Source organism: Bacillus rossius (genome assembly GCF_032445375.1).
Source record: "Bacillus rossius redtenbacheri isolate Brsri chromosome 9 unlocalized genomic scaffold, Brsri_v3 Brsri_v3_scf9_2, whole genome shotgun sequence".
In the NCBI taxonomy this organism is placed as follows: Eukaryota; Metazoa; Arthropoda; class Insecta; order Phasmatodea; family Bacillidae; genus Bacillus; species Bacillus rossius.
The window spans coordinates 17,700,366-17,725,040 of NW_026962013.1; the positions used below are offsets into that span (position 1 = coordinate 17,700,366).

Consider the following 24,675-nt stretch of genomic DNA (forward strand, 5'->3'; position numbering starts at 1 on the left):
ACAATTTAATTGATAAATTTACTTTTATTTTCACTCATTAATTCAAATATGTTTATTACTTTAACGAAGAGATTATTTTAACTATAACTTTTCTACATGTTTGCCATTTAACTTCTTCCAATCTTTGTTATTATGTTAAGGATAGAACGATGATAGGAAAAGTAGGAAACGAATGGGAGTGTTTCAAGTTTAATGTGCCTCGAATACGTCAAATCGATGGTTGTTCCAATCGATTGGAAGAGAGATGCGGCGCAAGCGTACAATGAGCGTGACGGGACACAGTGTAACGGGACAATGTGCGTTACGGGACACTTTTTCGTGCGTGCAGCCGGCGTTCAACGATTTATTAGACGTTGACAGGTCAAAAAATAATTTATCTCTGTCTATACCTAATAAGCAAGAAGTTTCACTTCTGTCGCACATGGAATCCAAACTTTTTTTTAAGCTTGGGCATTAACTTATATTACTGTGAAACACTTCTTTCATTGCGCCTTTACGAGTCTAACTGGCGCATCACACAAAATTTGACGAATCACGTGTTCTTAGCTTGCATACCAGCCTCACAAAATATAATTTGACCATCTTGAACGTAGCGCCGCAGCGCACACGGCCTCAGTAGACTGTAGTGACATCACGTGTGAAAAGTGACAGTAAAATTTAAGAATTAGGAGTATCACCTGACAGAATATCGTCCTACTGTAAAAGTGCCTTTGGCCCTACATTATATATAAGTTTAAATATTTAAGGAATTATTTTTCACAAAACACGTTTTGTGTAATATGTACACTCAACACATGTATTTAAAAATAATTATCCAATCAAATTTAGTTTTTATCACTGAAAGGAAAATACTCTTCTATCATAGGATATTTAGCTTGATTTGTATGTACATTTAGCAACTTCTGCACCCAAAGTTGGGCGGGAGTGTAGAAGTACAGAGGGTATAAAAATTACACACTGACCGTATGAGGACTAATTTAAAGAATTGTTTTTGATGTGTAACATTTATACGGCATTTGGGAGGAGTATTTCGTGAATGGAATGGAAGTAGCATAGAACGGAAATGTGTAACCACGGTGCTGCTATTTTTGGTGAATGACGTGCACCAAAGTTCACAAAGCCAAAGGAAAGCTTTGTATAACTAACCGTTTAATGAATTTTAACGAATTATGCAGTATTTTAATTAAATTCCTTGTCGAAAATCAAGTTCTAAATCGAGGTTTATTTTCTTTCAAGTCTTTTTTGCTTTTATCGGAGTCGTTTCATTATATAGTTTAAAATTTAGCACCGGCGTCTAATTCTAGAGGTGGGTGCGGAAACTGCGTTTAGCTCATGCCAAGAAATGCAGATGAAAACACAATTTGCGCAAATTTGTCAAGCTCGGCATTATTTAAAAAAAAATTCTACGTTAAAATTGGCGTCCGATTTTCGTGTAACAAGTGTTTATTTTTTATTTTTTTCAACATGACAACACTTGAATTTTCTCGCTATCGAGGTCAGTTGTTACACATCTCAGGCGAATACTGAAAGACTAGTTCACTTTTTTTTTTTTATCAAAATGTTGAAATAATTGTAATTTATAAGCTCTCATTAGTTTAATGAAAAACTGGCAATTATTTTATTCATAAAAATTAAAGTTTGCGAGTTTTTCTTCTATTGTGAGCGTCTTGTATGCGTTCGCGCATCATTCATCCGATTGAGTTGAAACTTTGCACACTTGGCCTCTGAAACACGAGAAAGGTCACTTTCTACGTGAGTTTTCGAAGAACCACCCACCATCCTCTGTGTTCCCACTCCTTAAAACAGAACTTTGACACTGCTTGATGAAATTGTGTTCACTCATCAAGGTAAAAGGTCACGATCGAGGGTACCCAAAATGGCGGCCGTGACGTCACAATCCAAAATGGTGGTCGGTCATTGACCTGCTCTACGCACCACAGCCTGAAACCTATGCCGGACTCGGTTATTATACATTACTCGGATTATTTTGTTATGCATTACATGAGTTGTAATTCCATCTTACGGAACTCGGTATTCACATTCTTAATTCCCACCCACCTTCACCTTATGCGCCTTTCACGCAGCCTCCCGGGTGGGCGCAGTTACACTGGCCAAGAGAACGGTTTGGTTTTAGTAACTTGAATACTTCTTTCAGCAACAAAAACGCCTGGCTAGTGTAGAGTGGCAGTTGGAGCGCAGAAGTTACAAAAGGTACAGCCCGCGCTAACAAAGGGCAAGGTGAGACAAATTTGGCAGCGCTCTACCTTAACTTGGCATATTGTAATTAAAATTATAGGAATATTAAAAATCATAAGGTCATATGCAATACGATATTAACTACTCGATACAATATCACCAATTGTATGTTCTGTATATTTAAGTTTTATTCTGCATTTACTTGTGTATGCATAGTGAAGAGTTTTCCGTTTCTAAAATAATTTATAATGCCGTAATATATGTTAAGTATGTCCTAATAATAGGTTGCCAGATTAATTATAAAATTATTTTTTTTGAAGTTTATATTGTTTAGAATTTTATTAAATTGTAGTTTTGTGGTTGAATACGAGTCAGGGCGTCGGAAATACTCCCACGTTATAGCGCTAGTCAGCATCCGTCAAACTTTCAAAATGGCAAAAAATTAAAAAAAAAAAAAAAAAAAACCTTAAGTCTGGTAGCGATACACGTCCATTCTCGTCGATTTTTACTTTGACACGTCGCGTGCAATTTTCGGTTCTTTGATTGCTCATTATGGATAGGTTCGTGAAATTTCATTTCATAACCCTACACGGGTGCTTTGTTTTGCTTTGTAACACGATCGCGAGCCTGTGTGACGCTTGACGTCAGCAGCGAGTTTACTAATTTTAACCGTTGTATTATATTCAAGTGAAACACGACCTACAGTAATATTATTTTAAAAAAATGTCAGTGTGTCTATCAATATTAGCTATTGATGTGTAACATTTAACTTAGGTTACAAGAAAAAATCATGTGTTCTCATGTTTCGAATACACTTATAATACAATTCTTGGGCGCAAAATTTTACGTATAATTATTTAAAACAATGCCAAACATGATAAATATACGCAAATTGTGTTTTAAACAGCATTTCATGACGCGAATAACACGTAGTTTCCGTACCCGCCGCTAGAATTCACTGCCGGAACAGTTACGTCGACAATCGAATCACCCGATTTGCATAACTAAATGTTAAACTATAAAATAAAAAGGCTCCGATAAAAACAAAAAGGTCTTGATAAAAATTTCTGTACCGTGGCTTTGGACCTGAACTTTGATCCAGGTGTTAAATTAAAATACTGTGTATATTTTTAAAATTAATTAAATAGTTATACTATAACGTTTTTCTTTGGCTTTGTGAATTTTGGCAGCACGGTGTTTACACATTTCCGTTCCATGCGAGTTTCTTTCCATTCACGAAACGATTCCCTAACAAATGCCGTATACTGAGAGCGAAGTAGTTACACATCAACTTTCATGGTAACATTTAGGATTAAAACTTGAATTTGTTTGAAATACTTTGTTCACCTATACCTTTATTTTATGTTTGAAGGAAGTGTTATTGTCACTTAGTCGTAATCATAAACACACATAAACTCTGGTCGTGTTTATTTTAATGAAATGTCAGACAACTTGCTTCGTTAGTATTTATTTATTTGTTGTTTTGTTTTACAGATGGCACAAAAGCGGCAGAGATAGTAGCTAAACTCAGTGGTGAGTATAGGCATGAGCGCCGAAAGCACATTTTTAAATTGGGGGGGGGGGGGGGGGGACAATTAATTTCACTGTGAACAAAGAAACAAATTTACTTATTGCCTAAAGTAACGAAAAAAGCATTATTATTTAATAACAAGTGCTAACACTTCTAAATTATACACGGTGTATGTGTACAATTAAATTGCTTTTTAAATACCTTTCTACAAGTTCAATGCATACAGATAAATGCACCTTTTTTTCTCAGATTAAACTGAGTGAGGCGAACATCCCACTCATTTACCACTCACTTTACTTCTCAAGATGAGTCACACGTAGCTCGACGTTTACAACGTTTATTTATTCTTTCGATATGATTTTATTCCCGAGACGTCATTATGATGAGATAAATTTACATCGCATTCAGACTAAACTATACTTTCTCATAACAAGCCTCATGAATTAAGTAAATTTTATCGCATGTCGATAAAAATATCATGCATAGTTAAAAAATTATATTATTTTCTTTTGGCAAAAAACGAAGCGTTCAAAATATGGGCTTTGGTGGTGATGTTCTGTTCAGGAAACATGTCAATAGAGAAGTTGTGTTTTATATTTTGTCAGTGAAACTTTTTATTTTATTTTGGGAGAACGGGGATGAAATTAAACATCTAATCATTGATGGGGCTTAACCCTCCTCCCCCACCTCCTCCCTCCCAATTTTGGCGCCCGTGGTATTGAGCGGTGCTATTCGACCAAATACGACATTTCTCAGAATGTTTGTGTGAATTTGCACCAAAAATATTCACGCCAAGTGATGCACCTATTAGGGAATAAAATTATTCTGAAGTAGAAAAGTATGGCGTGTCATTATGCCCAACAAACAACTTTATAATAGCTTATATTAATTTTAGATATTGAAATAAAATTACTAATGTAATTTAGAACATTGAAATATTTATTTGGATCACGTTTTAATGGTTAAAACATACATTCCCATTTTATTATTTTACGTAGAGCTTCTTAGAACAAAAATGAGTAAACTTGATGTATTTGGAGACATAAATTTGTATGAATATAGATAAATAATTTATTATCCCGCACTCATTGTAGTTTTAGACCATTTGTTTTAAACTCATGAAAAAATAAAGTAATTTAGAATACCACTCGCTCTTCGTAACTCAGTTCGTAATTACTAAATCAAAAAGGAAACCTTCAAAGACTACAATTTTAATACTAATAAAAATAATATATTAAGTTTCAAACTATTTATAAAACATTTCTCTATGCAATATTATAAACAATTAAATTTGTGCTTTCATAGCAAAAAAAAAGATGGGTATTGACTTTAGTGACTAGTTCTGGTTTACTTTATACTTACTTCAAGATAACACTCACTCCGTACCAAACCGTGGACACTGAAGGTAAGAGTTTGGTTTCAATAGAACTAGTGACTAAGTTTTTGCTGCGCATTGGAAGTTAGTATTTTATTTCAGAAAAAAACTCAAAAATGATGGAAATTTCTACGGAATTTTAGAATTCAAAGTGTAAAAACATAATCAAAACAGAGCCCAGCAAAATCGTAAGCTGAGAGAGATTGCAAGAACACAAAAGAAAAAAAAGTACGTGATTGTGAAGCTGGCCAAGAACCTGCTAGAAGAAAAATAGTAAAGGCATTCATTTTAATAATGCCACAAAATTTATCACATATAGGCATGTGAATTTAGTTTTTCTTTATCTCCCTTCTTTTCTCAGTTTGTGTCCTCAACATCTGATTTAAGCCTACTAAATATAATTAGTCGATTTGAAATTCACAAATATTATAGAAGTAAATAATTTTTTTAAGTTTACTTCATTTCGTTATTCAAATAAGTGAATTCTACTGAATGATTTAAGATAATAGGAAATGTCTTATCGTACATGAACGAAGAGAGATATAAAAAAATAATAGAATGAACGACATGATATACTTGACAAAATTCGATGGGGTTGGTTTTGTTGGCTATATATTTTCATTTCAGACACCTGAATGTACAGAAATAGTTAGTAAAGTGTATAGTTAAAAAAAAAAATGTTTTTCTTAAATAAGGACTTGAAAAAAAAAAAGAAGAAATGACTGTGAAGTTATTAATATCATGGAAGAAATTGTAACCAACCAAGTGTTAGGACAAAAGTATATTACAATTTTAAGCTAATTCTAATATGTTTGTACATTCTATTGTACAATTAATTGAAAAAGAAAATCATTGAAATATATTTCGATCTAAGATTTGGTCACTTTAGAGGTTTTTCATGTTTGATTTTAATAATTCTTACAGCCAAATGGATTTTTAATCTTTGTTCTGCACATTCAGGTCTCAGTGATAAAAATATTTAGCCCAACAAAAAGAAATGTGGATCTGTCAAGTTGTTCAGATTGCGTGTTGGAGTGCGGCTGCGTCTATACTGCTCTCCGAGCGCCTCCGTTGCCCTGGCGACGGGAAGCTTAAGATATACATCAAGTCCTGTTGCTCGAACACGCCCGAATATTCACCTTCGGCCAACCTCGGGTTTATTTATATATATTTATATTTCTCTGTTTATTTTAATGTAGCTATACTAACCTAACTAACCTGTACATAGTGTTTTAAAGTGTTTTTTAATGTAGCTGACCTAACCGACCACTTTTAATATTTGAATTCATTTATTCCTGCGCAAAAAATAAAACGAATCCCGAGGTTGGCCGAAGGTGAGTATTCGGGCGTGTTCGGGCAGGGACAGAACTTGACGTACATCTTAGGCTTCTCTTCCCTTGCAGCAGTGCTCCGCGTCAGACGAGCTGCGTCTGCATAGGAATCCCACCTTCACCACGAATTTTTCATATTTTTTCCCCCCACGAAGCTATATATCATCTTGGACCACTGTGACGTCGCAGAATGTCACGTAACGTCGCAGCGTGTCACGTGACGTGGTGGTTGTTGCAGGCATGTGGGTGAAGAAGCGCACCGAGGACGAGATCAAAGTGGACCTGACACCGGTAGTCGGCGGAGTGAGGGACTCGGAAAATTACAACTTCTACGTTCGTCTCGTGCGCAGGCAGTCTGGCAGAGGTGGGGTGTCTCGACGGGGAAGCCTACAACTCACGTAGTTTCGGTTCCCTACCACGTTCGTGCAACTTGGGATTTCTCTCAAAAATTGAAATTAAAAAAAATCGAAGGGTTAGGTTAGATTAGGTCAGTCACTACATGCTTGTTTTCATTGGAAACTTCTGATTTAGCGGCTGAAGTGACGTTAATACCAAAACGCAGAACTTCGGAAATCTTCGGAAATTCTTGCAGGGAACCGAAACTACGTGAGTTGTAGGCTTCCCGTCTCGACGAGCGAACCAGCAGTAGTGCAAACCTACTCCTTTCTTTTTTTTTAAAAAAAAAAAGGGGGGGGGGTCTGTAAAGTCGGTTTACGGACGATAATTTTACGTGATAACGTCATAAGAAAACATTGATGAAAAATTGCATACTTTTTAATTTTCAAAAATATTATTTACAGTTTTTTTTCAAATTTAATTGAAATAATTTGTTTGAATATAATCACGAACAATATTAGTTATAGAAATAAACTGAAATCAAATCAATGTCAATAAATTGTTAATTTGAAATGACGAAATTGGACAAACAAATCAAAATTTTTTTAAATCGCTGCTTTTAAAAAGCCCGCCTTAACCTGTTTGATGTTATAGAAGATTTTCTCGCACGGTGGTTGGCCGGTTCCTGCACGCTCGGCTCAGGCGGAACGTGACAATGAGTCATGCTTTTTCGTGCGTGCAGCCCGGCGTTCGTCGATTTATAAGACGTTACCATGTCAAAAGAAAAAAAAAACAACATTTAGCGGCTGAAAATTAAGTGCGCATGAAATATATACATGCAATGAAACCGTGGCTACAGCTAATGAAAGTATGTGTATGTATACACACACAACTATGTTCATTTATTATATGGTTCGCTCATTTTCTGTACAAACCACCTCTCCCACTCACGGAATTATTATTATTATTTTTGGTTGCCTTTTGTTACAGTTAACAGAAAATACAATTAATTTCTGCTACTAATAAAAACAAAAACAAATATTACATAAAAATATTATTTAACAGTAAAAATAAATTTAAATCGACCAAACTAAATGAATAGCTCACAGTAAAGAAATTTACTAAAATTTTAAAATAATTTGTAATTAATATTCCACCAAAAACATTCTGTAAAAAATTAGCTAAGTCTCGAGCTGCTTGTTTATCTCTAAAAAGTAATGAAATCTAGACAAAGTCGTGCCAAGTGTAAGGTTCCTTACTGCAATTTTTTTATTATTATAGTTAATGTTGTGTGACTAGGCCGTTGAACATTCTTTATACGTTAGTGGGTACAAGTCAATTTTGTTTACACGTCATGTTATATCTGTTTGTTAAGCGAGATAATAGCCCATACTGGTATTGGTAATTGAACGCTAGTGTATCATTTTAGGCTCTTGTTGAATGTGCAACACATGCATTCAGCATTGACAATGATGACTTCTGCTCTCTTCTTTTTGAAGCGTCAAATCGACCACCGATCTAACATAAAATAGACGTACAGACGGAATTATATCAATGATTAGAAGTCCGTCTGTACTGGAAATAATTTTTTATACTGTTTGTTTCAGGCTCGCCTACACATAAGTATTATTGAAATACGCAGCTTTATCAAGCCTACAATTGACTGGTTATTGAATCAACGTTTTCCAAGTGGCAATTTTCCATCGTCAATGGGTAGCGGTTCTGGCGACAGATTGGTGCAATTGTGTCATGGAGCACCTGGTTTTGTACCCTTGTGTACTCTTCAACGGCCAAGTCACACAACATTAACTATAAAAATAAAAAAAATCGCAGAAAGGAACCTTACACTTGGCACGACGTTGTCTAGATTTCATTACTTTTTAGAGATAAACAAGCAGCTCCATCGAGACTAGGCTAATTTTTTACAGAATGTTTTTAGTGGGATTTAACTTCTTTTTGTAGAAACGTAGGCATATTGATTTATTTTATTAGATTTTCTTATTTGACACATTTTTTTCTTTTTAAGAGAATTTTTTTTATCATTACAAATCTTTCTTTTCTTTTTTTCCGGTTCTGATCCTTGTACAGTAGCAACAGTTTTTCGTATTGCCCATTCGCGTTCATTATTTATTCTTTTAGACGGTTTAGACGGTTTAATTTCTGAAAGATCGGCGCGGTATTTACGCCTAAACCTCACGAAATAATAAGCGAAATCAACGAAATGCAAATAATCCCTCCTAATCCCTAGCAAACGTTTTCAAGCGCAGTAGAAGAATGTCGTAAACGACTGTAACGCGGCCGGTTGCCACTTCGCAATATAAGGTTATCGGAAAAACAAACGTAAGCGCGTTTTAAAATACAGCCAGCGCCATCTAGCGACGTGTGCGGGTATCACCGCCACTCTTAGTCCAATGACTTATATTTTGACCAAATTTTGAGCGAAATTATTTAATAATTTAGTGTAATTTGTTTATTTAATTTGTGTAATGTTCGAGTAGAATAAAGTTAATCGTTCGACTATTTCTTCTTGTAAACTTGTAAGTATAAGTATAAAAGCCAGTCTAGTCTTATCCAGAGTTTTCCTTTAATTTTATTTATATGCGTATTAAAAGCAGAAGGGGAGGCATTCGCCCAGCAGTGGGAAGCAATAGGCTAGATTAAATTAGAAGATGTGTCCCACTACGCTGGATTTTTGCAATGACAGTCGATTTTTTTATGTACCAATAGTAGAAGGGGGCATTACCATATCTCTAATACAGAGACAAGCTGAGGGTTCTTCATCAGATACTTCAGACCTTCCATTTTTGACTTCAAATGAAGAGGAAAACAAAGTTGAATATTTTTTGTAAAGGCGGTATGTCGATCTTTAATAGTTTGGTTGGGCTCTTGTGTTTTCAAATAAGGGTCACCAGGTACTCCAGATCTTCGATTATCCTAGTTTTTATAGTTTTCCCTTTATGTGGCCATTAAACCCTAACTCTGTATCAAATTTCAGCTCTCTGAGTTTATGGGAAGTACTAGTTCTATTCTGATGATCGTGAGTGAGTGAGTTGGTGTCATAAATGAGAAACTTTGCTTTCGCTTAACTTCGGAACTAAATGACCTACAGACTTGAAATTTTATTTTAAGTATGTAATTTTATAGCTGCGTTCTGGTCTTATCCAGAGGTTCTCGAATAGGGGACTGAAAATGCGGCGAAATGGTTCCAGTAAAGGATGGTACGGCAGTGTTTGCTTCGCGCTCGACTTGGCGGGGGCACTGCCGTGTCCCCCGATACCAGTTTTGTTTTGTAAATAGAATACTAGAAATAAGTAGAATGCAGTGTTGAAGGTCTTATAATTATTTGTAGTATGTTTTACGTGTCTGCTTATTGATGATTACAAGGCCCCGAATTGAATTCATCTGGTTCGATAGGCTACTTATTTGAAAATGTGATTCATTGCGGCGGCAGCAAACTCTAAGCTTGACAACTCTACCCCTTTCCCTTACCCATCCTCCACCCTCTGTTATTCTGGCTTTGCGACTTTTTTTTTCCGCAGTGGAACGTGTTTGACATGCAAACCAACGACAAATGCGTTAATATTGCTGTGTAAAGTCGTTGGAATGGAATATGGGCAAACAAGTAAGGAGGAGGTGATTATTCAAAACTGTTTTTTAAAATCCTCGACATTAAGAAAAAATTTCCTATAAATATTTATTTCTGGTCTACCCGATCACAGGACAATGCCGACTAATACACGTTATTATTCTTCGGCTTGTCTTTTATTGATTCCATTTTCTTTTTGTTTCTTTCTATTGACCACTTCGTGATGAAAATGTGTTAGCGACATGAAAACATGCCATAGAGCTTCTCAAATTACAAGTTTGTCACGACATTATTCGCCAATTCCACTGTGTTATTTTTTTGTTGTCACATTGTCACAATCGTTTCGCTGTTCGCCACAACAAGGAACACATTCGACGCGTGCTCCCGATGAAAATATCATCACACTACTGACTGGATGTAAAAAAAAATTAAAAATATATCTCGGACGGCTGTTGTGAACCACAACAACGAGTGTCACAATGGCGGTTTATTATCGCTACGCCGGCGCCGGCTTCGTGGTTGAAAAATTCCTATGTTTGATAGCTGAATATTTCTGTTTAGTTTCGCGTTTCGTTAACTCAAACATTGCCGGGGAAAACAAAGAAATCTGTTGACGTGGTAACCACGAAGCCCAAACGCTTACTTAAGTATGAAAAATAAGCTAATGCTCCCTGCGATCTATGCCAAACCCAATGTCGTGGCTTGTTGCATTTTTTTCCTTCGATTAAACAAGTTGTGTTATTGGGTACGTTTTAATGTGGATGTAGAATGGGAAGTTGGCGGGATAAAAAAAAATGCGAATTATTTTGATCATATGATGTAACAACTATACTCATTAAGGCATTTTTGTTTCATTTTACCAACATAGTTTCATAAAGCTTTTCATGACGAAACAATTTTATGTTTTTTAAGTAGAGAGATGCGTGATTAGCCGATTAAAAGATAATGCGCACCTTGAGTTGCACGTTAAGCACTGGTAAGATCACTCGTCACTCGCTTTAGACTATCCGAGACAATTCTTGGAGAGGTAAATTACGATTTTATTGTCACAAATGTGTCACGTGGCGGACGTTGCCAGTAAGTTTTCTCAGTGTAATTCCACATCCCCCCGTACCCATATTCACCCCTCATCAGTCTCAAATGATCTCGATGTCTTGGAATTTCATGAATCTGACAAGAGCTTGCAGTACAAGGCATTATTAAATTTGAAAATCCACAAACGTTAGCTTTGGACACTTGAAGTAACAATTCGTAGCCCAGAGTTACTGTTGCATTTTCTGTAGTATCACACTTGAAATATTAATTTGTTTCTTCCTTAACTCCCTTCTTTCATCTGTACCAGACGATTAAATACGTACATGTTTTTTTTATAGGAGGGAAATTACAAAAAAAATAAAAATACAATTCCAAGCTTTCTTAGGTGTGCTACCCTTTAACGACAATTTTTTTTTTTTTTCAGAATTTTTTCAGTTGCTAAAGTATATTTTCATAAGTGTACTCCATGCATGATGCCGGAAGCGGCGCTTGCACAACTTCAAAATGCTATAGTATTTGCAGGGTTTAGTATTTTTTTTCAAGTAATTTTCGCTTTTATCGAAGCCGTTTCATTATATATGTAGTTTAACCTTCTGCTCTGCAAATCGAATGGTACGATAGATAGTCGACGTATTTGCTCCGGCAGCGAATTCTAGCGGCGGGCGAGGAAACTTCGCGTGATTCGAGTCAGGAAACGTAGTTTGAAACACAATTTTCGTATAAATATCACGCTCGGCATAATTTAAAAAAAAAAAAAATTCTACGTTTAAATTTTGTGTCCGAGAATCGTATTATAAGAAGTTTATTTGCAACACGAGAACATGAGCTCGTCATGGAGGTTAGGTGTTCACACATGACTGGCGAGTACTGACATCATTAAAATAAATAAATAAAAACGCTGTGCGTGAACACATTTTAAATATTTCACACATAAATTTAGTAAACAAACCTGTAATGAAAATTATGCCTACATGAGTAATAAAAGCATTATCAATGCAAAATTTTATGTTATAAATATATATATTTAAATTGGTTGTCTATAAAGTCGGTTTACGGACGATAGTTTAACGTGACAATGTCATAACAAAAAATTGATGAAATGATTGCATACATTTATGAATAAATTTGAATCATTTTTATTGAGTTACCACTACTTTGAATGGATACAAAGAAGGAGTGAAATGAAATCTACAATTTAATTGATAAATTTACTTTTATTTGCACTCATTAATTCAAATATGTTTATTACTTTAACGAAGAGATTATTTTAACTATAACTTTTATACATGTTTGCTATTTAACTTCTTCCAATCTGTGTTATTCTTTTAAGGATAGGACGATGATAGGAAAAGTAGGAAACGAATGGGAGTGTTTGAAATTTAATGTGCCTCGAAAAAGTCAAAATCGATGGTTGTTCCAATCGAGTGGAAGAGAGATAGATGCGGCGCAAGCGTACAATGAGCGTAACGGGACACTTCTTTCGTGCGTACAGCCGGCGTTCATCGATTTATTAGACGTTGTCACGTCAAAAAAATGAATGTTATGCTGGTTTGAGTAACGTGAAGGAGGGGTTGGTCCGGCAGACGTGTTCGCGGTGAGGCGCCACCACCTGCCGCACGGCTTCCTGCCGCGCTGCCTGCCGCAGCACGGGGAGCTAGGGGTGCGCTCCGAGCTCGTGGACGACTACCTGCACGCGCTGCGGCGGGTGTGTCGCGGCGCGGCCGCCAGGGCGCTGCAGTTCCGCCGCCTGGCCCAGGTGCGACATATAGTCATTACTTTCCAGGTCACGACTTGCTAAGTCACGACTTTCTAAGTTATGGCTTTCTAAGTCACGACTTTCTAAGTCACGACTTTCTAAGTCACGACTTCCTAAGTTATGGCTTTCTAAGTCTTGGCTTTATCAGTCATGAATTTCTAAGTCACGACTTTCTAAGTTATGGCTTTCTAAGTCTTGACTTTCTCAGTCATGAATTTCTAAGTAATGTCATTCTAAGTCATTAACAGGGGCATGCATATCTCGCGAAAAGATTCCGAGACTAGCTGAAAGTTAAAAAAAAAAAAACAGTACCATCGTTAGAGACCCGTGTATTTGTCGGATTCATTTCGTGTTATGCTAATATTCAAATAATTATACCTTAGTGCTGCTTCTGTCATTGGTTCTCTGTTAATCTGGAGGACTGAGGGCCAATTAGAGACCCTCACTCATAGAAGTGTCGAATCACAGGCCACCCAGTCGAGACGACTCACACGTCAGCAGCCACTGAACAGTTGGCATCTGCCAGAGTGTGTAGAGAATGTTGGAGTCTATCCTGGAGGTCATTGAACCCGCGAAATTCACGGGTCTCTAGTTATGACTTTCTAAGTCAATACTAGGGCCATGCATATTTCGCGAAAAGATTCCGAGACTAGCTGCAAGTTAAAAAAAACTGTACCATCCGTCTTTGTTTCGTGATTGGGTGAGTTTATTTCAGGTGCATGTCTCTACTCTTAGAACACCAATCACAGTAACTAACTCAGCGCGGAAGGAAACGCTTCCATGAGTGGCTCGGTCAGGTAAGGCAACGACTTCTCTCGCAGACGGCCGCCAATCACAAGGAAGAAACCGCTGGAGCGGGTGTACCTTATTGCAGTCTAATAGGCATTCAGATTTTTTTTCGCGAAAAATGCATGCCCCTAGTCATTACTTTCTAAGCCATGACTTTCTAAGTTATGACGTTTCTAAGTTGCGTGTTCGGCGTTGTGTGATTTATCAGCTACGTGTTTTCTAAGTTATGACAGTACAAACTTATGACCGTGTTAAGTTGTTGACTTTTCTAGTCATGAGGGGATCGCCCACTAGAGCCGCTGAAGCCCTGTTGCGTGGGAAGCCCTCGGCTTATTTTGCTTGGAGCTCCCCCTCCCTTGGGCTTACCCCGATAGGATGGCAGTCACGAGTCTTTCGTTAATGGAATCGACAGGAAACATTTCAATTTAATGCTGTGAGCTCAGATCACAATCTACAATGGCACGAAAAACGGAGACGGATCTAACGGAACAGAGTTTCTATACAATGGCAGGCAGACGGAGACGGTCGGCGACGCTGAGCACTTCCGTTTACGTTGCTCCGTGCGCAGGGCCGGCGCGTCCATACAGGCGAACTAGGCAACCGCCCAGGGCGCCAAGTAGCTGGGGGCGGCGCAGCACGACACACAACAGCTCATACAACATGTTTAACGATTATTGTAACTAGATGAAAATGTTTTTTTTTTTGTAACAGTCTGGAATGTTTATATTGATATAAGTAATTATTTAAAGTCCACGATGACCTGTTTATGATTTGTAATAAGTAAAAAAGTTTAAAAAAATACAAGCCTGCTTACATTTGATTGTTGACAAAATCTTAGGCTTACATGATGTATTTTGAGGCAAGGAAAATTTTTTTGGGGTGTCCGGCCGAAGGGAGGGGGGGCAATTAAGGTTTTTCGCCTAGGGCGAGCCAATTTACCTTGCACCGGCCCTGTCCGTGCGACCAATAGAAGCAGAGAATTTGGCTGCGGTGGTAGCCATATTTTTTTTTAAATTTCAGATTTCAATGAGGATAGGCCGGTGAATACTCCTGTCCATCGCTATGGTTGTTGCCGTGTACACTGTTACAAGCGGAATGCCATGTCAGCAAGGTACACACTTTTAAACCCACCCGGACCCTGTCACATGCAATATGGTGGGGGGAGGGAGAAATGTTGCTGTGATTTAAGTGGACCGTAAATTTCAAGTGGGGAAACGTGACGTACGTTGCCATGGCTCTCGGTTTATTTTTTTTCCTGAGTACAACCGTTTTAACACACCACCAAATCATTCCACCAATTCTCCATTCTAATCTTATCATTTATAATCGTTTTTAAATGCCGCGGTGTCGACAAGACGTTAAACGTGCACAAAATTTACGCACCTTTGCCATTACGACATTCCACGTAACAGTGATTCTTTGTACATATTTATAACATTTTTGTGTTTGTTATATATATTAATAAAAAGACCATGTGAGCGAGTCTACCTGTACTCGCCAGAGATGTGTAACATCTAACCTCGGTAACGAGCGAACTCATGTGTTCTCATGTTGCAAATATACTTATCATACGAAACTCTTGACACGAAAAAGAAACGTAGAATTTTTAAAAAAATAATGCTGAGCGTGATAAATAAACGAAATTTGTGTTTTCAACTACACATAGATCAAGCCAGTCACGCGTACATTCCGCACTAGCCGCTAGAATTCGCTGCCGGAGTAGCTACGTCAACTATTGAATTATTTGATTAGCAGGCAGAAATTTTAAACTATGTAATGAAACGACTCCAATAAAATAAAAAATAAAATAAAATATACTAAATTGCTGCTTTAGACATGATTTTCGACAAGAAAATTCTATTCAAATACTGGCGATCTTATAAAAATTAATTTAACAGTTAATACTATACATTTTTTTGTTTTGTGAACTTTGGTTCGCGTCATCCTCCATAGATGGCAGCACCGTGGTTGTTACAGATTTCCGTTCCTTTACTTTTGTCGCATTCACGAGATTACTTCCACCAAATTCAGAGCTTGTGTAGACGAGTGCAATGGCTCTGAAACGCTATTCGTAATCGGACGCTTTCAATAAATCTTGAGGGTTTTGCAAATGGCGCTTTAACACTTGGCAGCCCTAGTCAGGGTGTAGGTATATTTATGTTGGTGAGGCGGGATGATAAGTGCGACCCAAGCTGGTGTTTCTATTGCGGTATCGTCTCTAAGCGCAAAAATTAATTGTAATAAAGTTAAGCAGTGTTTTATTGCATCTTTAAATGAGTGTTTGTCACGAAAAGTGGCGCATAATTTCTGAGATAATACATTTTTGCTGATTCAAACGATCGCTTCTATGAAATGCATTTCATTTCAAATAGTTTTATTTTCATTATAATTTGTTTCTTTTGATTCTCTTTCGTGTCGTTTCCGGCCTCGGCACAGCACACGCTGGAACAAGGATCACAAAACACTGAACTCTGTACGTCATCTACCAGTGACTTGAATTACGGGCCACCGCTTCACCTAAATGTATACAACTGAAGTCAGAAGCTAGATACTTCCGTATGCGAACACCGCCAGATTGCTGTTGCCGAGGCGTTGACGCGATGCGACAGCAGGAATGTAATGAAAGTCACCCGAAGGTAATAGACCAGGGCTGAAGCCTTTGAAAATTGTAAAAAGTGAAAAAAAAAAAAAAAAAAATAGTAAGATGAAACCCATTGGAAAAGGAGGAGAATATAACAAAAAATGAAAGGAAAAATAATTTACGGGTGATCTGAGGTCGGGAAGTGGAAGGGGGTGAGTTTTTTAAGGGTAAAAAACTGTTTATCTCGATTTCTGGCAAAACTACAAGTCCTATGGAAAAAAGTTAAATAGCAAAGTTTTAGGTAATAAAAACATCTACAACTTTTGTATTTACACGTTTTTCACATAACCTCAAAATGTATGTGAAAAATTTCAAATAACCAAGTTTTTGGTTTTATTATTTTTATCTTTTACAAAAAAAAATTGTTTTTCACGAAATTCTGTGAAAACCTACCTTTTTATGTCCCGAACACACTGTAATTTTTTTTTTTATTTAAAATATTTTTTTTTTTTTCACCTTATTTTGTTGACATGATATCGAAATAAATGAAACGCGGAGCGCACGGACTGTTCCAGCCGAGCCGCGAGCTGCCCTTCCTGCACAGGAGCGTGCGCGTGCTGGGCGCCAACACGGTGCGCTTCAAGCTCGCGTGCCTGGACGGCGTGACACCCCTGGCGGTGTGCTTCACCCTGGGCTACTCGTGGCCGGCCGAGCGGCCCTCGCGCTTCGCCCTCTCCTGCGCCGGTAGGTTCCCGCAGTCGGTTCCGGTCCACGAGCAATTCACCTGAAATAAACCAAGACTTCTTCCGTCATCTCGAATAACTGGATCTTAGTAGAAACTCCGTATGTGTTCCGCCGTAGACAAGGAAAACACATACGGGGAGGGATATTAAAATTTTTTTTTTTTTGACGTGACAACGTCTAATAAATCGATGAACGCCGGCTGCACGCACTAAAGAGGATGACGCATTGCCCCGTTACGCTCATTGTCCCGTTACGCTCATTGTACGCTTGCGCCGCATCTGTCTTTCTTCCAACTCGATTGGAACAACCATCGATTTGACTGACTTTTTTCGAGGCACGTTAAACTTGAAACACTCCCATTCGTTTCTTACTTTTCCTATCATCGTCCTATCCTTAACAGAATAACACAGATTGGAAGAAGTTAAAATAGCAAACGTGTATAAAAGTTATAGTTAAAAAAAGTTCTTCGTTAAAGTAATAAACATATTTGAATTAATGAGTGCAATTTATAAATATTTATAAATGTATGCAATCATTTTATCAATGTTTTGTTATGACGTTGTCACGTTAAACTATCGTCCGTAATCCGACTTAACAGACAACCAATTTTTTTTTTAAAGGAACAATTCACCTGAAATAAACGAAGAGTTCTTCCGTGATCTCAAATAGCTGGATCTTAGTAGAAACTGCGTATGTGTTCCACCGTAGTCAAGGAAAACACATACGGGGAGGGATAATTTTTTTTTTACCGTAGACTAACAATTTTTTGAATGTTTTGTCAATGTGATAAGACCATCATTGTTGATTCGTGTTTAAGAGTAAGTGAACTCGACCCCCTGTAAACTTAACGAAGATAACGACAATTTGAAACCAGAATTCTGCGAAAAATTTAAGGTGAAAAATTTTTAACAGTGTAGTGGCCTCCTGGCTCTGGAAACGTGGGGTCGATAAGGGCGATACTGTCTAGCGCATCGCACGCCTATTAGCCTTTACTGTCTAGTAACCGTACGGCATGCAGTCTTTGTGTTGGTACAGTGCCTTTCGGGACTTTAAGGACTTCGCCATCTAGAAAATTCAAATATTTTGATACCGCTTGCAGTAAAGCTTCCGTGCTATTTTTTTTTGTTTGACATGACATAGGACTTAGCTTTGGCTACTTGTTGAAGTCAATAGTTGTGAACTGGTGTGCTAACCAAGTTTCAGTCGCTCGCGTAAAATAAAAAGTTATTTCCCTGCGGCGCTTACCGACTAGAGAATATCTGGGATATATGGTTTGTGCCTTGACATGCTAAAAAATTGTGATAGTTTAAAATTATAATTATACCAAAATATAAAATAAATTGAAGATGGTGGGGCCTAAAACCCCTTATTCAGTGACCATATAATTTTATTGTGGAACATTAAATATTAAAGCCTTCCTGAACGTCCTTACACCATTTACTGTACAATACCGTGTTTAGAATTTTTAAACTTAAAAATGTACGCGAAAATCACCATTTAAACCTTTTTCACTGTCCAAAAAATACACGTTAAACACGAAACCTTGAAAGAGAACTTGTATAGACGAGTGCAATGGTTCTTTAACACTATTCGTAATCGGACGCTTTCAATAAATCTTGAGAGTTTTGTAAATGGCACGTGAACACCTGGAGCGCTGCCGACTTTTGGCAGTCCTAGTCAGGATGTATATTTATGTTGGTGAGGCGGAATGATAATAAGTGCGACGCTCGCTGGTGTTTCTATTGCGGTATCGCCTCTAAGCGCAAGGCTCAGTCTTTTCGTCGTATATATGACAACTATAAAATTTTAGTGGCAAACATAACATTATATGGTGGAGAAATAAAGTTAAAGGTGTAATGCAAGGCTATTGGTTGCTTTCTAGAATCATTACCGGGTGTTTCATGTCTAAAAATTATTTTAATTACACACGTTTTAGCTTTTTTCTCTCGCCTAAAAATACGGTTAGTAAACGAAATACGGAAACATAACTACTCACCCGCCCTCAGCAAATTCGCGAATGTTATTTTCTCTAACAGTCACCACTCGAATATCGTAATTAGTTTTCAAATCGCGTAGTTTTTCCTGAAGATTTGCACACCGTATGTGTGCCCAGTTAGGCGGGGCTCTTAAAGTATCTTTAGGTCCGGGTATTTGAACCACGCGAAATAAAAAAAAATTAATAACGATGTTTTAATGTACTCGTATATAAATTACGCAAGATTCAAAAAAGACGCAATGCGCAAGCATCGGCTACATGTCAGCTTCAATGGGCGTTTCTGCCTGCTAAATTTTAAGTAAAGTGTTACGAAAACAGTTTAAAGGTGCAGATGTTATGTGTGTACAAGCCTACGATTTTCTTTTTATCAAACGCTTCATGTTTTCACTCAATTACGTATCACACAGTGAAAGCAAATTACGCTTTTAAATCCAGCCTTAGACAATAGTATTCGATGGCTCAATGGTTTTAGGCTTAGTGATTTTAGGTCATGTGACTTTGTTAACTTATTGGAGACTAACTTAATGGTCAAAATTTTTGGGACTAAAATTTTGGATGTATATTATTAGGCTAAACTATTTTAAGCTACTTGAATTTTTTTCAAACATTTACAGATGCTATTTTAATTGAGCGACATTACCTACTCTAGACCAAGTACATAACTTTAGACTGAAGTATTGTTATGTAACTGTTGCAGGCATACTTCTACACTTACCCGTATAATATTATCATGTATATGACTGCTTAGAAAATGTGTATCCACGCGCCGTTCACTTTGAAGCCGTGAAAATGCTAGTGAATGCCAGAAAGTATTACTAATTTAGTTGGATTTGAGCTAAAACAATTTAATTTATGCTCATGTATTTTTTAAACATTGAATATTTTCGTGAAAGTCAAGCTCCTAAAATATAATTCCAAAGACATGGAGCCATTGAAGTTGGTTCAGGCATAATCGTTAAATTTTAAAGATATATCTTTTTTACCAATTAATGGTCATTTCCCGACTGCATAATGACTTACGTCCTTGCATCATAGATTACGTCAAATATTGAAAGATCCCAGACGATCGTGATTGCTGAGGCTTTAACATTCTTGTAGTGAAGATCATGGGATCGATCCCAACTTGACTCGGTTTATGAGAATCTGGTCTATACCCAAGTGCTTGGAGCCACTTAGATCTTGGTTGTCTCAACCATACCATCTAAACCTCTAACCTGCATTTCCGGGTATGGGATCCCCACATAACTTAGAAAGTCACAACTTAGAACTGTCATAACTTAGAATTCGTGAAAAACCACTTAACTGAGAACGGTCATAAGTTTGAATGACTTAACTTAGAAAACACAACGCCTAATCATTCAAGCTAGAAACATCATAACTTTGAAAATTATAACTTAGAAGTATAATAACTTAGAAACACAATTTTGAAAAACACAACTTAGAAATGTCATTACGTACTTAGAAAGTCATATCTTAGACAGTTATATCGTGTGTTTTTCTAAGTTATGGCAGCACCCCTCCTGGTATCAGTGTGCGACGCGGTGGTTGCAGATGCGAGGCCTGAGTTCCTGGAATCCCTGCGCGAAGCAGCTCTGGACGTGTTCCAGAAGATGCCTCTCTGGAACGCTATAGAAGAGATAGCGGGCTGCAACCAGTCGACTTGACGCCACAACACAAGACAGCTACAGCCACACGTGAATAGTTCAAGGGTGCCGGTCCCATTACAAATAGTTATTTAATATTTACGTTTAACATGATTAAACGTATAGACTATATATATATATAAAGACTACGTTTTGTATAATTAGCTGACAAAGTTTAATTCTTTAAATTAATATTTTGTCAATTTTCGGGTTTAAAGGCAATGCTAGTGGTTACTGCGTTGTAAGGTTTAAAATTATTTCAGAAAATGTATTTAATTTTATTTAGCCGTTAAATACCATAAAATTTATGAATTATTATTAAATTCCCAGGTGAAAAAAAATATTTTCCCCCAATAAATTAAAAACGTATCACAAAGCAGCCAGTGAAATTGTCTTTAAACCTAAAAAAGTTCCATTTTTGTATTAGAGTTCATTCTACTTATCCTACTGCACAAAAACTTTAAAAAAGCAATTTTGCCATCTAATTATACCAAAAGTATGTGATACATAATTTTTTTTTTCAATTTTGTGAAAGTTCAGCCTCACAAAAAAACGACAAAAACCGTGTGGGACGTAAATATTAAAAAAAAAAAAAACGACTGGAATGGGGGCATACACCTTTAAGTTATTTTTTTTTCATTATTGTCTTAAATATTTTTTTTCCTAATTCATGTAACTTTTTTTTGAGGGCATTTTTGTTTATTACACTAACTTGTCTCAGATTTGGAAGTTTTTAAGAGTCGTTACAATGGTCTACGAATTCTTCTGGTTGCCAATGTTTGTAAACACACAGCGTATGACGCCTTGAAACGACGGTCGGATAATTTGGTAGCGCTGGTTCTGCTTTTCAGAACTGTCATATCTGAGACACGTGACATGACACAGACTACATAGTGGTACACATGCTGAGTTTACTGTTACATTCCGACACAAATTTTCGGTCTCCAAGAAGTGTCGGATTGTTCTGTTTTTTTTTTCTCCTTTAGCTTTAACTTAGATGTTAAAGCGTGTTCATTGTAAATTGATAAACAAAAACCAGCCTGGGAACTGTTTTGGTATAGTTTGAAAACAAAAATCTAATTTGTTCAAAGAAATATCTATGTAAACTTTCATACAATAATTATGTACTAATGTAGCATCTTCGGACTAAAATCACCACAGGTAAAGTCACATCTTTCCAGAAAAATCGTGAAAAATAATTTACCTGCAGTATTTCCTGTAATAATATTGAAGGTATGTGAAAATTTAAATTTTTCAATACAGCGAGAAACTAATAAACTAGAATCATGTACTGTTATTTTCAAAATAAAGGCTGTAAAAAGAAAACCAAAACTTGGGGGGATAAATTGTCTGGTTGAGAATATTTCAATAATCTACTGTTCGAATATTATGTAATTTAGAGTTCATTCATACTACTCAGACTTGTGGCCCGGAGAAATAAGGACCTTTAAGTAGGGATGGGGAAATTTTACTGTCGCGGCGACAGCCATTTCGCGTGTAGCAGTCGCGACTGTAACTGTAATTCGCAGGGACAGGCGACAACCCGCGACAGCGAAGATGTCGATGTTGCGTCGCTCTCCCCTGGAGCGGCGCCAGGCGTGTCGCGGGTCGCGTGTCGCAGAGAGTAGGTGGCGACTTGCCGCGGGAAGGTCACCATCTGTCGAGCGGCGACACGCGACACGCGACACGCGACACGCGACACGCCTAGCGCTGCTCGTCCAGCAACACGCGTGTGCTTCCTCTTCGCGACGTGAGACACGAGCGTCGAAATAACACGTGCATGCGAACAAAACAAGAAGCCACTAGTTTATTGCACCGAAGTAGGCCACTGCCAAGTTTCTGTGTGTTACACAGTATTGTATTAATGTGCAGAATATATATATTTAAAAAATCAAAGATATATATTTTATTTTTAAAAAAATTTCCGAATTATCGCAGAATCATGGAATTGAAATATGAGCTAATTTTTTTTCTTTTAACATACGTTATTTAAGTTTTTGTTAAATGATAATGATCAATGTCACAGAGTAAATATTAATAATACTTGAATAGCGAGATAAAAATAAAGTAAAAAAACAAGCTTTTCATTCAAAAAAAATAAATAAAATCTTAGATCTTCCAGTTTCGTGCACAAAAACACATAAGCTTAATTGTATAATTTGTTTCTAAAAATATCATACCCACGTACATTACAAACAAGGTTCTTGTTTAATGTCCCTCCATAATTTGCAGTTCATGAAGCTTCGGGATCACGATGTCGCTATTAGCGACAAAGTCACGGCGACTTGACCCTGCGGCTGGTCGCGGCTTATCAGAGGGACAAAATTTGTCGCTGTTCCCACCGCTTCCTTTAAGTATCCATTTGCAAACTGGTCGCAAATATTAGATCCTATTTGTAAAGGGAAAGGGGGTGATAGTAGGTTAAGACTCAAAACATTCATTCAAGCTCATAATCATCAGTAAGTTAATTACTTGGGGGGAAAAACGTAACTCATCATTTTTATCTCATCAAAATCCATAGAGCACAATACAATTTTTTTTTTCCATGACTATGTTCCTTCAACGGAATTCTTGTGCTGTATGCTATTTATATGCTGAACATTTTTTTTGTCCGCGCTGACGTCTTTGTGGTGTCCATAATACTTGTTTAGTTTCATCGTTGGTTCCGTTTGTCCGACATCAGCTGATTCCGTTTCGTTTTCTGTGAATTTATTGTATCTTCATAGTTTTATTTATTTTTGATTTTCTAAAATTTCCCATGGCGGACAGTGCAAAACTGCAATGGCATTATGTCCAAATAAACTGCATTAAATCGAAATTAGCCAATTCCATGAATCATTTTAAAGAACTTAATCAGTACGGGTCCGTTCTCCGACTGCGTGCTATTGTGGAAACTCTGTTGCGCGAGATACGTGACCGTTTACGTCATCCGTCTCCGTATCCGTATCGTTGTAGAACGGGACTAAACCTATATATCCCACCGGGAAACCTAAGATGTACATCAAGCTCAGTCCCTGCCCGAATATTCACCTTCGGCCAACCTCGGGATTTGTTTTATTTTTGCGCAGGAAAAATGAATTCAAATATTAAAAAAGGTCGGTTAGGTTAGCTACATTAAAACACTTTAAAACACTATGGACGGTTAGTTAGGTTAGTATAGCCACATTAAAATAAACAGAGAAATATAAATATATATATAAATAAACCCGAGGTTGGCCGAAGGTGAATATTCGGGCGTGTTCGGGCAGGGACAGAGCTTAGGCTTCCCATATCCCACCTTACCGCTCGCACGCCATCTCCGGCAAGAGGTTACGACAACTTCCGATTCTCCCCCCCCCCCCCCCCAAATCACCGGAATAACAATAAAAAGAACTGGCGTAGGAGCCTTCAAAGACTCGCTGAAGCGCAAGGCCGGTGTGTCACCCTATACTGTTGAACGAACTTGAGCAGGTGTCAGTTTCTACTCGGTGCACTTTGAGAAAGATCAGCTGCCGAAAGAATATCCAGCAAAAAAAAAAAAAAAACGCCGCGGAAGTTTAAGCGCAGCGCCAGAAACGCATACAGTGACACCGGCCATATCCCGAACGTTTCCCGATGTGAAGAACGTCAGGTGTTAGAACTGCTGCAACAGTCGCTTCCTCGTTCCAGACGCAGGCCCCAACCCGGGAACGAACCGAAGACCTTGTCCAGAGTCCGAACTGTGGATAAAACATAACAAATTAAAATCTGACGGCACCGGGAAATCCACATCTACGACGTTACCCCTTCCTAATGTA

General features: G+C 37.5%; 1 protein-coding gene across 1 annotated transcript; it reads left to right on the plus strand.

The window, feature by feature from the left end:
* Positions 1-3,695: 3,695 nt before the first annotated feature.
* Positions 3,696-22,225, plus strand: LOC134543127 (uncharacterized). The gene is made up of 5 exons (XM_063387962.1): positions 3,696-3,729; positions 6,672-6,797; positions 12,974-13,146; positions 17,092-17,260; positions 20,808-22,225. Exons 2-5 carry the CDS (start codon positions 6,674-6,676, stop codon positions 20,918-20,920), a joined length of 579 nt encoding a protein of 192 aa, XP_063244032.1. The 5' UTR covers positions 3,696-3,729; positions 6,672-6,673; the 3' UTR covers positions 20,921-22,225.
* The last annotated feature ends 2,450 nt before the right edge of the window (positions 22,226-24,675 follow it).